General features: G+C 38.3%; 1 protein-coding gene across 4 annotated transcripts in view; it reads left to right on the top strand.

Annotated features, from left to right (window-relative positions):
• Positions 1–15,203, top strand: part of ANO10 (anoctamin 10) — a 130,000-nt gene that overhangs the window by 84,378 nt on the left and 30,419 nt on the right. For 3 of the 4 annotated variants that reach the window (XR_010371682.1, XR_010371681.1, XM_064444173.1), the window contains one exon: positions 647–763. The exons of the other annotated variant lie outside the window; for it this stretch is intronic. Coding sequence is in view for 1 of the 3 variants with exons in the window: in XM_064444173.1 (XP_064300243.1) it covers positions 647–763 (117 nt within the window). In the remaining 2 variants the exon portion in view is untranslated. Of the gene's footprint in view, positions 1–646; positions 764–15,203 lie in introns of those variants that run through there. 4 annotated transcript variants of the gene reach the window in all.

The following is a 15,203-nucleotide window of genomic DNA, read 5'->3' as shown; positions in this document are numbered from 1 at the left end:
TGATAAATTATGACTAATTTGGCATCTTATATTTGGAATGCTTCTCCATTTCCCGGAAAGTTTCGTTCATGAGTGTACCGCTTCTTTAAAGATCATATTTTGTTTTGTTCTAATGCTCTCTCAGGAGTGCTTTTAGGTTTTAATAACTCCTCTAACACAGAAATTCTAGGTTTGTTCATGTTTTTTACAATGTGCTTTTTTCATTTGTATCATGACATGCGCACATGGGTGCATGCATGTATGTATGTTGTAATTGCATCTAATGATGTGTGTGTATATGTAAATTTCATTATGAAACTGTGTGCTGTGTGTCATAATTTATATGCAGCAATATGTTTGAAAAGCTATTACTTTATGTAGAATCACAAATAAAAAATGGAATTAGAAGTTTATAGTACATAGTGAAAACAGGATTACTATGAAAATAAGCCAAACTGTGTTTATATTCAAATTATGAATGACTGTAAATAGAGAAAATATGGAGTATCTGAGGCTCAATGTGCTTATGGTATGCTATCCATGTTGTACATGTCACAAGAAATAATTGTTTATACCTCTATTACTAAAATTTGGAAATAGTATTATGCTGTTCTCTCCATGCTTCAAACCCTACAGAACAGTATTTTTCTTTTTACTTTTTTCCCAGCACTCGCTACTGGCAATAAAGTTTATCCTGGCGTTTGTAATACCGGATAAACCAAGAGATATTCAGATAAAACTAGCCAAGTTGGAATTTGAATCTCTAGAGGCTCTCAAACAACAGGTAAGAGCAACTGATCTGTATAACAGTTAAAAGTGTTGGTGGCCTAAAGGAAAGATAAACTAGGGAGATTCTGCTTTTGTTTGAGGTGGATAAAAACGTAAATCCGGTGATTTCGAAATTCCTGTTTACATTATATTAAGATTAGCTAAAGTTGTTCCACCCCTGCCCTGCAGGTTGCTGTGGCAGAGCTGGTGTGGCTGAGTGGAGCGTGGAACAGGTACAAGTAGAACAGTGTACAGCACAGGGTATTAAATAAACAGAAAACAACACTGGTTTACTGCTACACATTGGGTTGTACAATGTAGCATTTCAGATACTGCTTTATTTTCTGTTAATCCATCACCGCTTAAGAAGGGGAGCAGAGAGCTGGAAGTTTTAACCAATCTGTCCTTTCAACCCACCAACGTATGCGAGTCAACACCAGGAAAATGGTCTTCCTTTTCAGACAGCTTGAAATTTCTGGTATGGCTAGTAACATGGCAACTTCTAATGTCTGTTGTCCTTGTGTGTCCAAATATACTTTATGTTGTTGCTTTTAAAGGACACTGGGGCTCTTGAAACCTAGTTTCATCCTCTGGAGGTATTTGTTGTTGCAACACTAGCATTTCTTTCATTGCTGAAATATCAACACAAATGAACAGTTAACTTAGCTCTAATATAAACAGAAATTGTAAACAGACTGAACTTTAAAAAGAATGTTTGAAAAATAAGTGTATATGGGGGGAAAGGTGGTGTTGCCTTATTTTCCTGTCCATACAATATTCTCATTTTATTGCATAGATAAGGTATATTTTACAATATACTTAACAGGCATTCCAAAGCAATTTTGGAATATTTTAAAGTAGATTTTTTTCTACTGAAGATTTCTGTTTTAACAAATGATTCCATAGAGAGACTAGTGGAGATCACAAAAGGTGGAGAATTGGTTTAGCTTCAGTAGGATATTGGGATTCTAGAGAGCTGTTTTTGCAATGGCAGCATACTTTAGGAGTTTCTGACTGTACTGTGCTAGATAGAATTTCTAAGCTAGCTTACATATCAGGGGAAAAAAAAAAACAGCATGGAGCTGCAGAGACTAGTTCACCTATTTATTGTTAGCTCAGATATTTTTATACTGCAATGCATGGTTTTACATTAATATATTCTTTGTGCGCAGGAGTGTAACTTCATCTATACTGTGTTTTTTCCTGTAGAACTGGAGATTACTTTTTAAAACATCTACCATAGCTGCATGTGACAAAATGATCTCTTAATTCTCGACAAACTGAGCCTGTAAACAATACACTGCCTTTTGTAGTTAAAATCCCCCAGTTTTGTGTGATGCTAGAACAAGGCTATTGAGGTCAGTGCTGTCTTCCATCATCAGCCATAGCAAACAAAATCCAAATTACATTAGAATCTAATGCCTGATAGTTTTGTTTTGCCTTTCTCTAGTATGTCAATGTCAAGTTACCAGGAGCTGGTCATGAATCTCATGTCCTTTTTAGATAATATTAAAAGGAACAGGACTACATTTCTGTTTTAGTTGTTCCTTATCTGTGTTCATTTTGTAGACAGGCAAAACTAGGCCACCCACTGGAACCTTAAGCTCAAGTGAATACAGTCACCGTTGGTTATAATGTGCCAACTGGAGTACCTTTCAGTATGAGTGTGCATGTCAGCAGTTAGGACTTTGTCTCCTATCCCTGCGTCTGTGCATTCCCTACAATAACATATGCCTGATCCCCAGTTCTTCAGGGTTGCTTCATTAATTCAGTAGTGAAAAGTTAGTCTGAATTTTAGTAAGAACCAGAAGCCTGGCAGTTCCGAGTCTTCCTACAGCATTCAGGAAGAACATGGGCTGTTTTTTAGGTGCTGTGGTAGGTACTTCAAACACAAGAATCTACCATCACCTTTTTAGATTTCCTCTGGTTGATACTGTGCTATGTATCCCATGGACGTAGAGAGATTTGGGCTTTTCTTCTGGAGCCTTGGTTTTTAGAGTGAAAAATATCTGCATTTAAAAGTAATACATTGGCAGTGCAAAAAGATACTGAAGCATTTATTTTAGAAGCACATTTTCAAGTTCTTCCTCTTGTTACTGAGAGCTATCATGGTAATTTAAGCTGTATATCTTTCAAGCAAAAACCAACAAACCCCCCCCCCCCCCCCCCAACAACTGTTAAAAAGACGCAGACATAAAAGTCTGGGGCAAATGTGTTGTGGGATCACCAGAGAAACTGGTTTATATATTTTTGTGCACATTCCTCTCTTGATACTATCCAGACATGCATACTGTTGTGTTTTACCATGTGCACTTCTAAAATACTGCTGTCTTGGGATGTAGCTATTAGAAAGGTTTTAACACTATGAGAATGTAAACCTCTAAGATGCCAGAATAGGTTATTAGGTTCCATATATATTGCCCAGAGAGAAAATCTCCTGTTACAGCTGCTTTGAACAGTTGTATTGATTATGCTTGGGACCCTTAACTTTAGACAGTGTGAACACCTTTACATTTTCATTAATGCTAATCTAATTGCTTTTCAACCTGCAGTGGGACTGTAACTATTCTGTGTTCAGATCCATTTGAAGACTGAGTTAGTGCCTATTTGAAAAGGATTTTATGGAATATAGTGTCTCAGCTCCCTAATAGAAATGAACGATCATCATTAGAGCTTGTTAAAACCTCCTATATGGTGAAAAATGAAATAATTAAAAAATTACATTGGAATGACAGTCTTGTTTTGGAGTTCTCAAACTTAAAGAAGGGGTTTTTTTAGGAAGTTCTGAAATGTTTCTTTTAAACATTTCTTTGCATAGTTTGTGTTAAGACTGTTGAAAGGATTGTAATAACTTGTTCTATTTTGAAAATGTTTTGTTGACATAACTCAAAACAAAATTCTTCAACCTTTCTGAATCCAAATTGGGGAATGTGCTACATTTATAGACTTTGTTTCAAATTTCTCTTGGGTCCTTCAGTGTAAAGAATGACAGAGGAGGCTGGTTAGACTATTTTTGGAGGGGGGTGGGTGGGTGGGCGGCCGGGCCAGAGGATAAATTAATGTGAACTCCTTAATAGAGGACTAAGGAGAATATGGATCACGATTTTTGGAAGAGAAGCAGGAGCAATTGCATTCACGCTCCCTAAAGTGTTGTCAGTTTGTCACACGGAAGGAAGCCGGGATACTGGGCAACTAGAACTGGGTACTGTCTGCTGCTGGGGTGATGGACCCTTTTCTGGTGAAAATTGTGGTCATTCTTAGGGAAGCAGCAGCTAGCTAGTAAAGTGGGGTGACATGCCCGAGACTCCCCTTGCTTCTTTGCAGCACTCTGCTTTGTTGCACCTATTTCTTGTAAGAGCAGAAGCATGCCGTGCTCTTTGGTCTAGGTCCTGTTTTAAGGAAGAGACACCAAGTACAGGTATGCCTGCAAGCACCAAGGGAACAATCAGTTAATTCTTCAGTGGTTCAGGAATTTCCATAGGCATAGGTGAGGGCCAATGCTGTAAACATTGTGTGAGGACACTATCTAGCATTTTCGGGGCAGTGACAGTGAAAGCTACACTGATAAGCATTTTAGTTTCTGGACAGATCAAAGCTTAATGAATAGACAAAAGGACCTCATGGTTGGCGAAGGGTCAGCAGTGTATTCTGATAAAAGGTCTAAGTTCCAGAAATGCAAGAAAACCACAGGTTAAACAGCATAACTTGCATTTTGTGGGCTAGATTACAGTCATGTTTTCAGGTATTATGAGATCTTCCTGGTATTACCTTCTTCCAATTGAGGATTGAGGCAAGCATCAGATTAATACCTTCTTTCTGCACTGAAACGAGACCCAGGCAAAAAGCAAACAAGAGGAGAATAATTATTGGGGGAAAATAATTATTCATCCATTATTTTCTGCACATGGAATACAGAGAGTAACAACTCCAATGTGGTGTATAACTAGTAGCCATTTTTTAATGAAGAATAAAGTTTTAAATGGTGGAGAATGGTGTATCTTTTCACAAAGTGCAACTACCTAGACAGTATCAGTATTAGTTCTGAAAACAAAAGCTTGTTGATATAAAAATGCTTGTGGTTTTTTATGGTACTTTTGCATCAAAAAAATCTGAATTATATGAATTGTATAAAGGTGTTTTTCCTTATAGAATCTCCTTCACTGTCTCAGCAGAATAAACATAGAACTGATAGTAACAATAGAGAAATAAATTTTATTGCAAGAGTTCGCTTTTTGCTTTTTCAGAGGAACTATGGGCGGTGGAAGGAGAAATTGTCCCTAAGCTGGAGCAGAAATGCAGATGTGGAGGTTTTTTGTTCTCTGCATCCCTTCGCAGTTCTCTCCCCAGCCCTTACCTCCAAGGTGACTTAATCTATAAACATCCTATTATCCCTGTGCTCTAGCTTCCTTTCTTAATGTGTTCTAGCCATCGGTGGCCAGTACCTTTTAACAGGAATGCCTTTTCCTTCTGTTAAGTGAAGCTTTTCAGTGCTTCCTCTGAAGAAGTGTGTCCATCTGTTGGGTGTCTGGTGTCCATCTGTAAATGCTCCACCAGAAAGAGACTCTAGGTAGATAACATGCTTGTGAGCAAAGGGCCCAGTCAGCTGATTGACAGTTGTTGTTCTTCCTCAACTGCCAGTGTTGGAAAGGATCAAGCTTATTGAACACCAGCCATGAAAATATGCCTCCTTTATCCCCCTCAGTGTATTTCTTTTCAGATAAAGCAATGTAGTCATTCAGCCTGGGCCAAGTGGGGAAAGATCTTTTGCTCTTTCATATAGTATCTCCCATGGTGGTTGTACCATCTACGTGCAAGTGCTTAATGGCAGTGGCATATTCTGAATATTGCCGAACAATTTCTTCAATTGCTTTAGAGTGAGGTCAGTAGTGCACGTTAATGATTTATAGGAGAATAACAAGTTTTCGAAATCAGCATTAGGTGTGACATTACTAAGGTTTCTCCAGCAATGTCACCCATTTCCTGAAAATGGGTCTCGTGTCTCAGTTCCTTCTCCAGGAAATGCAAGAAATGAAGAATGCTGTGACTGATCTCTGCATCATCTGTGTTGACCAAAAGCTTCTTCAAAACATGATAGTGCATTAATTACCTTCTTTTTGAAAGGGATGGTGAGACAATGACAGAAAGAGGCAGGGTGTCTCTTTGCCTAGGTGCAGTCATACAGAAAGTTAGACTCTTTCTCCTTCCTTTTACACGTATTCTGGCATGTAAAATTACTATTCTCCCTTGTAAAAACCTTCTACTTTAAGTAATTTCAGTGCTTCAACACTGCAATTCACTCCACTGCAGCAGCTCTAATAATTAAAAAGCTTTCTGGTTTCTGACTGCAATGGCTGGACCTTGCTGTTTCTCCTAGGAATCGTACTCACTGGTACTAATCATATCCTTTCCAGAAGTTTGAGTGTGCTGGCCCATCTGGCCCCTGTCCTGTTAGAGTGCTTAGCCTCTCTGAGAACAGCTTCCTGTATCTCAGAGCAAAACAAAGATACTGCTAACTTAAGGGTCTTCTGCACTGGGCAACATTTTGCTTGCTCCATGCCTCTGTTCAAGCTGTTGTTCTTGCAGAGATCTTCTATTTACTAACACGTCATGTGTCTCAGAATATGACCATGGGTGTGATGGACCAACATAGCTGCTTGAACTGGCAGTGATTCTCAGAAATGACCCTTCTTTTTTGGCAGGGGAAGGAAGAGAACAGGATTTTTTTTTTTTCTTTACCATTTAACACTGGGAAAGCATGAGTCATTAGTACTTAACATCCTGCTTATTTATCTTGTAAAATGGGAACTGAAGACAGTTTTTATGATGCTGAAACAAACTCAATGGATTACTGCCTCATTCAGTACTATAATTACCAGAATTAAAGGGCTCAGAAAAGGGCTACCTGTAGCTTCAGGACTACCCTCAAAATGCCACTGATAGTAAAAACAGAAGCTTGTTCTGTGCTCGCGGGCAATGCTGAGCAAACACAAGGCTGCAGTCAGACAGGAGGAAAGGCAAGTAGCTGAAATGGTAAGATTTCATTCAAGTAATCAGATTTGCAAGGTGACCTGTAGGAAAGGCTGGTGAAACTGGAGCTCAAACACTGAATTTAGGTTAAAAGAGAATTAGATGAAATAAAGCACTTGCTTTATGTTTTGACCAAAACAAAAACCCTTAAAAATAGTATTGTTCCTTAAAAAAAAAAATTAAAAAGAGAGTTTTAGCATTACCTCATTTTTCCAGCAAAAAATGTGTGGCTGCATTTTTTCATAGGCTCTACTGGTTTGTGTAATCAGATATAAGTCACAGGTGACGTTAAATAGAACCATTACTAATCATTACTGTTCACTGTAGGGTGGTTGTTTTTTTTTTTTAAGAGTCCAAACCTATTAACTTAACTTTGCAAATGCAGTTTTTCCCTAGTGAATAGTCAGAATGCTTTCAGAAATACCTTAATGTAACATTTGCAGGTATTGGGTAGCAGCAGGGATATAATGCAAGTAAAATTTATTATATTTTCATAACATGTTTTTTTAAGCATAGGAAGACTTGCACCCAGTCATAGGAGACCAGATTGTGTTCAAACGTAGCTTTGGCAGTTTATTTTAAACATTAATTCCTTAATGCTGGACCTTTCTCAAGGGTATGTTTCTGGAAACTACTTTCAGTATAAAAGTATTAGCAAACCCAAAAGAAATTATGATCCTTTAAGAAGAAAAAGCAAAACCAAAACCCCATTCATTTTGGGAAGAAGGTTTTTGTGTCCCCATTTGACTTTTCAACTGAAGGTGAGACGACACCAAGTCTGCCTGGTTTGCAGATAAGTGAAACTTTTAAAAGTTGGATCCTCGAAAGCTAACAGTATAAATATAAACTTTTAAATGGATATGAGTGTAACATGATGGTACGTGATACTTTTGCAGGCTCTTAATAGGAACAGAAACAAACAATGCACCAACTTCCCAGCAGGTGTAATTTTCTTTTCCAGCAATCCATTCTCTGTGACTTATTGCCAGGAGTGAAATTGTCCATCAAATTATGTTTCTGTAACAGCTAAGCCTCTCTGGAAGGATAACCCATTTTACCTTTCTCAAATCCTGACCTAGAGCCTGGCGATGGAATGAACATCAATCAGTTAGTCCTCTCTTTTTGCCTGACATCCCAGATCATTGACAAGATGCGATCGCAACAAGGAAGCATGGAGTAAGGGGGTAGGATAAAAACTAGGTTAAAATTGTTCCTACCATAAGAATACTGCAGCTGCATCAGACTTAGATAGTTTAAGAACCCAGAGAGGATCCCAATTATATGTGAGCTGTTTTGAGAACTGGTTTGAGAACAAGGGGAGAGGCTATTCCACTTCCCATACAAATGAGTAAAGTGCACAATAAAATTTTATTTCAAGAACTGTGGTAATCAGCTTTCAACAGGACATTCATGTGTCTGTTGTTACATACTTCTAAATAATGGTTGCACCTGTTACTGGGAAGGTGAAGGACTAGAGCAAGAGAAGAAATGAAATCTCTTGTCTTGTTAAAATTCCTTCAAAAGAAAAGCATCCCAAAAGATTACACTTTCCATGATTTGATAAGGAAACTAACTTTATAGAACTGAATAGAACTTGTTGATAAAAGAAGTAGTATTTGTTGTAAGCAGCTGTGGACTCCTACGTGCCTCTCTCATTTTAAATATCCTTTTCCATATACCACCTTAGAAAATCACAGTGAGAACAACAAGCCTTTAAAAGAAATGCTAGTTTAATTGAAATAATTAACATTGACTCCGGAAAGCTTTTGCGATGAGCAGGAAGACAGCAAATAGGATACATCTTAGCTTTTCAGAGGTGGTTATTTCAGTCCAATTTCAGATGTTTAAATATTACCTGGTTACCCCTGCACACACCATAAAGAAAATAAAGTCCTTGTCTTTTTTTTTTTTTCCAAAGATGATTTTTCTGTCATCCTTCCCACAGGGAGAACTCTTTCTAAGACTAGCTGGAGAACAAAAAGCGGGAAGAAGCCACAGAATTCCTGAAAAAAAGACAAAAATTTAAAAGTGGGTTCACGTCCGTGTGTTGCTAGTGATGACACTTGCACCATGACTGAGTGTCTGCATGTGCTGTGCAGCCCAATCATGGTGATTCTAAGAACAAATATTGAACATGATACATTGCCTATGGAGCCACTGGGGTTTTATTTTGAACTTGAAAAATTGTAGGCCTATTGGTGCTGCCCGGAATACACATACTTTTTGTCATATGAGAAATAGCACTCGGATATGTATCTGCCATTTCAGTGACGTGGGTAAGATGCGTGCCAGATAGGCAAGTCCTTGCAATATATGGATTGATAATTTTTGTTCTGACATGAGATATAATTGCTTGTCTGAATAACATAAAAATAAGTGTGGTATATGTATAAATTTTGTTTAAATTGCACAGAGTCCATGAATACTTGAATGTGCTACTGAGGACATATATATAACATATTATCTTTGTAAGTTAGAGTAGTCCTTATGCAAATATTTTTCAAACTTTCATCATGGAGTACTTTGTAAAGGCAGTTTCATGGGCCATTGCTTCTTGCATTTTCATGTTTCTAGATTCTTGCCCCAGGATCTAAAGAGTTGATGTAGTTGAAAATGTACTGAGAGGGGTGATTTTCAGCAGACGAGATGGCAATTAGCAATTATGTTCATTCTGTATTATTTTCCCTATTTTTTCAGTCTGTGTTGTTCACCTGAACATGTAAGTTAGAGGTGTAGTATTTTAACGGGTAGGCCACAGCTGCTTTTATAATGACAGATATGTACAAAAAACCCAGGCGTAAATAGTGTCAACACTGTATACATAGATAGAGAACATTTTCATTTAATTTGCAAGAGGCATCAAAATCCCTCAGTACAGTCAAGGACTGTGTTTCAGAGTAAGAGAGGAGACATGCTCTGCAGACATTTTGATCTATCCCCTACTGAATTCACTCCAGCACTGTCTTTCCTGATACCTTCTGCTGCACATACGGCTTGAGATTCAATCTGATAAGGGATTTTTTATTGCAGAGGCCAGTCCCTTGACCATCACAGACTGGACCCTGTCCTGTATGGCTTGGATCCCTGTCACACAAGCAGCGATAATTTGTGCAGTTAGCTCTCCAACTACTGCTCTGCACTAATAATATCCATTAAGATTACTTTTTCCCCCCTGTGAACCCTTTTAGTGTTAGCAATGAATTATTTTAAAGCATTTAACTCTCTTCTCTCTCATTCTCTGTCTAGCTGAGGATGGGTGGAATTGTTGTTCTTTCTTCTCCAAAAGTAGACAAAAGGCTGCACTGCAGGAGGCTTCAGGCTTTGAATGCCTCTGGCTCTTGAGGTCTCTTACTGGGGATACCTGCCTGGCAGGTGGTGCAAATGATTGACTTTTAGACAAATTATTGTCCCCTAGGAGCCACTGAGGTCCCACAAGCTGAACAACATATGGCAGCATTTGGGTTTTGGCTTTGGGTTTTTGTGCCACTCATAATTTTCTAGAACAAATTACCAATTCATATTTAATTTACATTCTTGTAATTTATGCATGCTATTTGGCAGCTCAGTTTTGTCCCCTTGCTCTCTTTTGCTGCTTCTCCGAATTTGTGGTAATTCACAAATTTGAATGTAGTAAAATTTGTGCTGAGGAAAACCTTCCAAGTGAACAGACGGATGTGAAGCAGCTTAGTCCAACAAAGGTGTACTTGTTTGTTTTAATTCCAGTGTGGCAGAAAGCTTCTGCAAACTCTACATATGTTCATCTGTGTTAGTTGAAAAGTAATCGTGCCTGACATAGGTGTATCTCTATTCTGTCAGAACAGAGACCACCCACTTGTTCATAGATAATTAGCAAATACATGTTCTGTGTCAACACCCATTTTCTAAGACCTGCTGTATCCATAATGTAAAGAACTTTGCTATGATGTCTTAACTTTGCCCTCTACCAATATCCGGACTGATACCTAGACTATGTTTAAACATGACCTTGAAGGGTTTGTGATTTCGTAAAATCATGAACTGGCATAGGTTGGAAGGGACCACTAGAGGTTATCCAGTCCAACATCCACATGGTGAGCTAGTGATATAGCTGAAGCTCCTTGTAGACCTGGAAGGGTCATATTTTTAAGATAAATGCTTCCTCCAGAGTGACACTTTGTCAGAGAGGTTTTTGGGTTTTCCCTACTTGCTTTGGAAGATTAAAATAAATCAAAATTCATTATTTGTTTTCTGGGACACATTAAATTGTATGTGAGCTTTTCTTTGTGAAAACATGCCATGCATGGGCAAAACCAAAAAGCCCTGCCTCTGTCACTAGCAGAGATGTAGGTGCTCTAACTCTAAATTGAATATACATGTGTGGCAGGACAGCACCAGCAAAATTGAGTCTGTGTATTTCATATATATTGTAAATGAGAAGTAATTTTTTCACTTATTATTGTGTAACCATGGTGGAGATATGTTGTTCAGTGATGGGCACTACTTGACTGAAATGAAACTGGTAAATGATGAGGGACTGCAGAAACTTTGATCCCTTAACAGAGCGTGACAGGATGTCCAGCTCCTGAGGAATGAGCAGAGACACAACCTCTGTGTGTAAAGGGGAAGGGAGATCCAGTCCCCTTTACATCCCGTGCCAGATCAGGCAACAGGACTGTGTCCCTGTGTTGAGCCACTTGGCTGGAATCAGGCATGGGGTGTCAGTCAGAAGTTTCAACTTGCTTTTCTCTCAGTTTCATGTTTATGCCCCACCAAAGCAAGCTGCAAGCTTCCTTTGGAGGGGTCTGGTAGCACTTGTATTCCCAAAGGAACTTGGGTTTGGCCTTATAATTTGGTATGTAAGATTAGGAAATCAGAAAAGAGCTGTGATACCATACCAAGAATGCAGGAGATGAAGAAATCTGCAGCTATTAGTATGATATGAGTAAATGCGCACTTAAGGTGTGTGTACGGGAAGAAGTCCGTGTCTACAATAGGTACATTTATAAGCACTTTTTCCCAGTATCAGCAATTCTTTTTCAATACATGTACAAATGATTCTCTTGAGTTATGTGACAATCTGAACCAACAGATTGTAACCTTAGCTTCCATAATACAGGGGAGGTTATTTAGTGACGTGAGTCTTGTAAAACTCAATTTATTTAGCTTGTCAAGAAAAGGGTTGAGAGACGCCTTGTTATGTATGTATTTACTAGTGCATGGAAGGACAGAGGGAGACTTTTTAACCTTCTTGATAAAAGCGTAATGTGGCCCAGTGGCTGAAATTAGATGTTACATAAAGTAGGCACAGTTGTTTATCTGTGAAAATAGGTGAATGTTGGACCCGATCAGGAAGGGAGTGTATCAAGGGTAACCCAAACTTTTATCAAAGACGGTACCCCATCTCTATCAGCAGCTACAAACAGATATCTAGGAAACAGGAGGAAAGCATAGCAACTAGGTGTTGTGCTTCCTCCTAAAACTCTGCCACTTTCCAGTCATTTGGAGTCCTGATTTTGTTAAGCCACATGCAGTTTCATCCTATTTAGTAATCTTCAGTGATTTTCTATTCCGTGGTGGTGTTCTGTCTTACTTTGAACCATTTTTAGCTTTAGGGTCCACAGTGTCCTTCAGCAAGAAGTGCTACAAATCATTATTCTCGGTGCTAAGGACATGGGTTGATTATTTGCAGATGCCTTAATATACTCTAATCAGGTTTGATGGAAAAATTCTTTAGCTTTTATATATGAGAGAAGGTGTTTGGCTGAATGATCATGGAAGTCCTTTTGGCTTCTGGAATCTGTGAATTTAAGTTTCTGTAATTTTATTTTACGGGCTTTGTGGAAAACATGATGGCCTGATTTGCTTTTAGCTTGTTAATGATGCTTGCAAATTTGCTTTAAGACAATTAGTATAATCAAATCATGTGTTTCAGGGCTTTAGCTAACTCCTTTTTTTTCCTCCGTTCGTGTATAGATGGCCAAATAATGAGAATTGGTGTGGAGAGTCCTCTTTCTTGGAGGGCAGGTTAACATTTTGCTAACACAATGAAAGCCAGACTGATTACCAGATTTGGGAAACTTCAAGTTGGCAAGGTTCTTGTAGTTTCTGGTCTTCCACTACAGAATGGTATGTGAACTGACTTACCTAATCTGTTCCTTGCCACCATGGGGGGGGATATTAGGCACTAAGTGTACTTTCCTGTCCTTTTTTCATGGAAAATTTTTTAATCTGCTAAAAATGGAAAAGTCCGAGAACTGTCAGTTTGGTAGCTGTCATTAGATGAATTATGCAGAAGTTGGTGATGGTTGATTTCATGGCCTGTTGTGTATTTGAAGCATGCTGAGCAGTTATACCACAACATAGCGAGTGACGTTGTTTAGTTTCTTAAAACAGCTAAGGTAATTTCTGTCACTTGGGGCTGGGACACTTAAAAGTCCATCATCCAAACTCTGTTAACTTCATAGAAGAAGAAAATATTGCATTGATGAGCAATATTTTTATATTGCTTAATTTATTTAGTTATTTTCAGGTGTGACTCAAAATTGTGCATCTAAAATTTTAATGTAATTATGAATATAAATTTAAAATAAATACTCCATTAGTAATTAGCTATATTAGCTTTCTTATCAGAGGCATTTATGTGTAGAAGGGTCAAGCATTTGTTTCATGACAGGAGCACTCAGAAACACGAAGAGGTTGAATCTTTCTGCTGCTTGGGATCTCCTGCCTTCCAAGGGGGACGTTTTGCTTAGGGAGTTCTGGCCAGCACCTCCATAATGCATAGCCGGATTTCTGCAGCCCGTGCTTTCTGCCTAACAGTTGAGTTACGTTTTCTCCTTTGTAACTAGTGTATGCCTTTATTTTCGTAAAGGCATCTTTACAGTCACAATAAGTAATTTTTATTTTTTTAAAAAAAGTTCAGCTGAATATAGGCAGCTGCTTTCCCTGGACTAGGTGCATTTAAAAGTTACTCCTTTTTACTCATATATTGTCTGCATAATGTTTTCCAGCAAACGTTAATCATACCGGGTAGCTTTGAGGGCAAAACTGTTGCACTAAGATAAACATGAGAGTCTGCTTTAATGCCCAAAGCCTCTTAGCTTTTTTTAGGTCAAATTATCTTGTATCCTCTGAGTGTGTTTCTAGGCATGCTACTGCTAAATGCTACTTTTTAAATTCAAATTCTGTTTTGTGGTTTTGTTGACAAGGTTAAAGAAAGGATATCTGACAACTGAGGTCCCAGATTCAGCGGCAAGAACAAGATAGTGGTTCTACTTTCCTACAGCTGGCACTCAAGAAGAATGCTATCTGTGTTACACTTACAATATTACCATGGCTTTTTGTATTCTGCCAGTGTCAATATAATAGTACTGGTGCAAAATGAGAATATTCCATTACAGCAGTGTGCTTGGAGTTAAAATTTTTGTTGACCAAAATGTATGAGTTCAAGTCATTTAGACTTGTAGTTTTCTGAAAGACTTGCTTACACATACTGGTTTCTGCAAGCTGTAAATAATTATAAACAAACATGCTTGAAAAAATTAAACATTATGTACTGTGTAACTATCCTAGAAAAGACAAATAGAACTAATCTTAAGAGCAAAATGCCTTGGGTTTTTTGCATTGATACCAGCCAACAAAAATAATTCAATTGATAAGAATTGTTTTTGCACAAGATTTCTTCAAAAGTTGTAACTTTCTTGTTAATAGATGAGTACCACACAACAGATTTCCTTTTCCTTCCTCCTCAGTGAACGCCCTCAGCTGATATTTGTCATCCACTTAGCTGAATGTTGGATTACTGAGGAATGAGAAGAAACATTTCTATAAACAGGGGTTACTGTTGCTGTGAAACAGTGGCTGCAGTTTGTGTACAATGTGATATTTTTTTTTCTAAAGTTGGGCTTACTTGCGGGGGATGTACGTGAAAATGTTGAAACACAGAGACCTCATCTGTTTCTGCCAGTAGCTAGCGTGATGCCACTAGTGTCTGCAATCTGGGGAGCTTCTGGCGGGGTGAAGGGGGAGCAGGATTGTTACTAGCTTTTTAAAATATCTCATTAAAAGCTGGACAGTGAGAGAGTTGGAGAGAAGAGCTGTCGGATAGTTAAATATCTGGGAGATGGCTTGGCTGTCACAGTATATGGAAGTTACGTAAGGTGTATAAGCACATTACATAAGTGCTCCCCGGTGCTTCAGGTCACCAGCTGCTCTTCCAAAAGTAACCACCGCTTGCCTGAAACCAGCCCAGAAACATGGAGAGCACTTGGAAAATGGGCATCTACATTACTCTGCAGCAGTGGCAGCAGGTTTGCATAAGATTCTGTGTTTGACTCTATTAGAAAGTAATAGAATGATTTGTAAGAATAGAAAACCAAATGCCATAAGAAAATAATTGAAATTTTATTTTGACTAGAGTATCAGTTTAAAAGAGCAGACCATATAGAAAA

Source organism: Phalacrocorax carbo, chromosome 2 (genome assembly GCF_963921805.1).
Source record: "Phalacrocorax carbo chromosome 2, bPhaCar2.1, whole genome shotgun sequence".
NCBI classification, from domain to species: domain Eukaryota; kingdom Metazoa; phylum Chordata; class Aves; order Suliformes; family Phalacrocoracidae; genus Phalacrocorax; species Phalacrocorax carbo.
The sequence above is the reverse complement of the archived record's forward strand: the minus strand, read 5'-3'. Positions and strand labels throughout refer to the sequence as shown.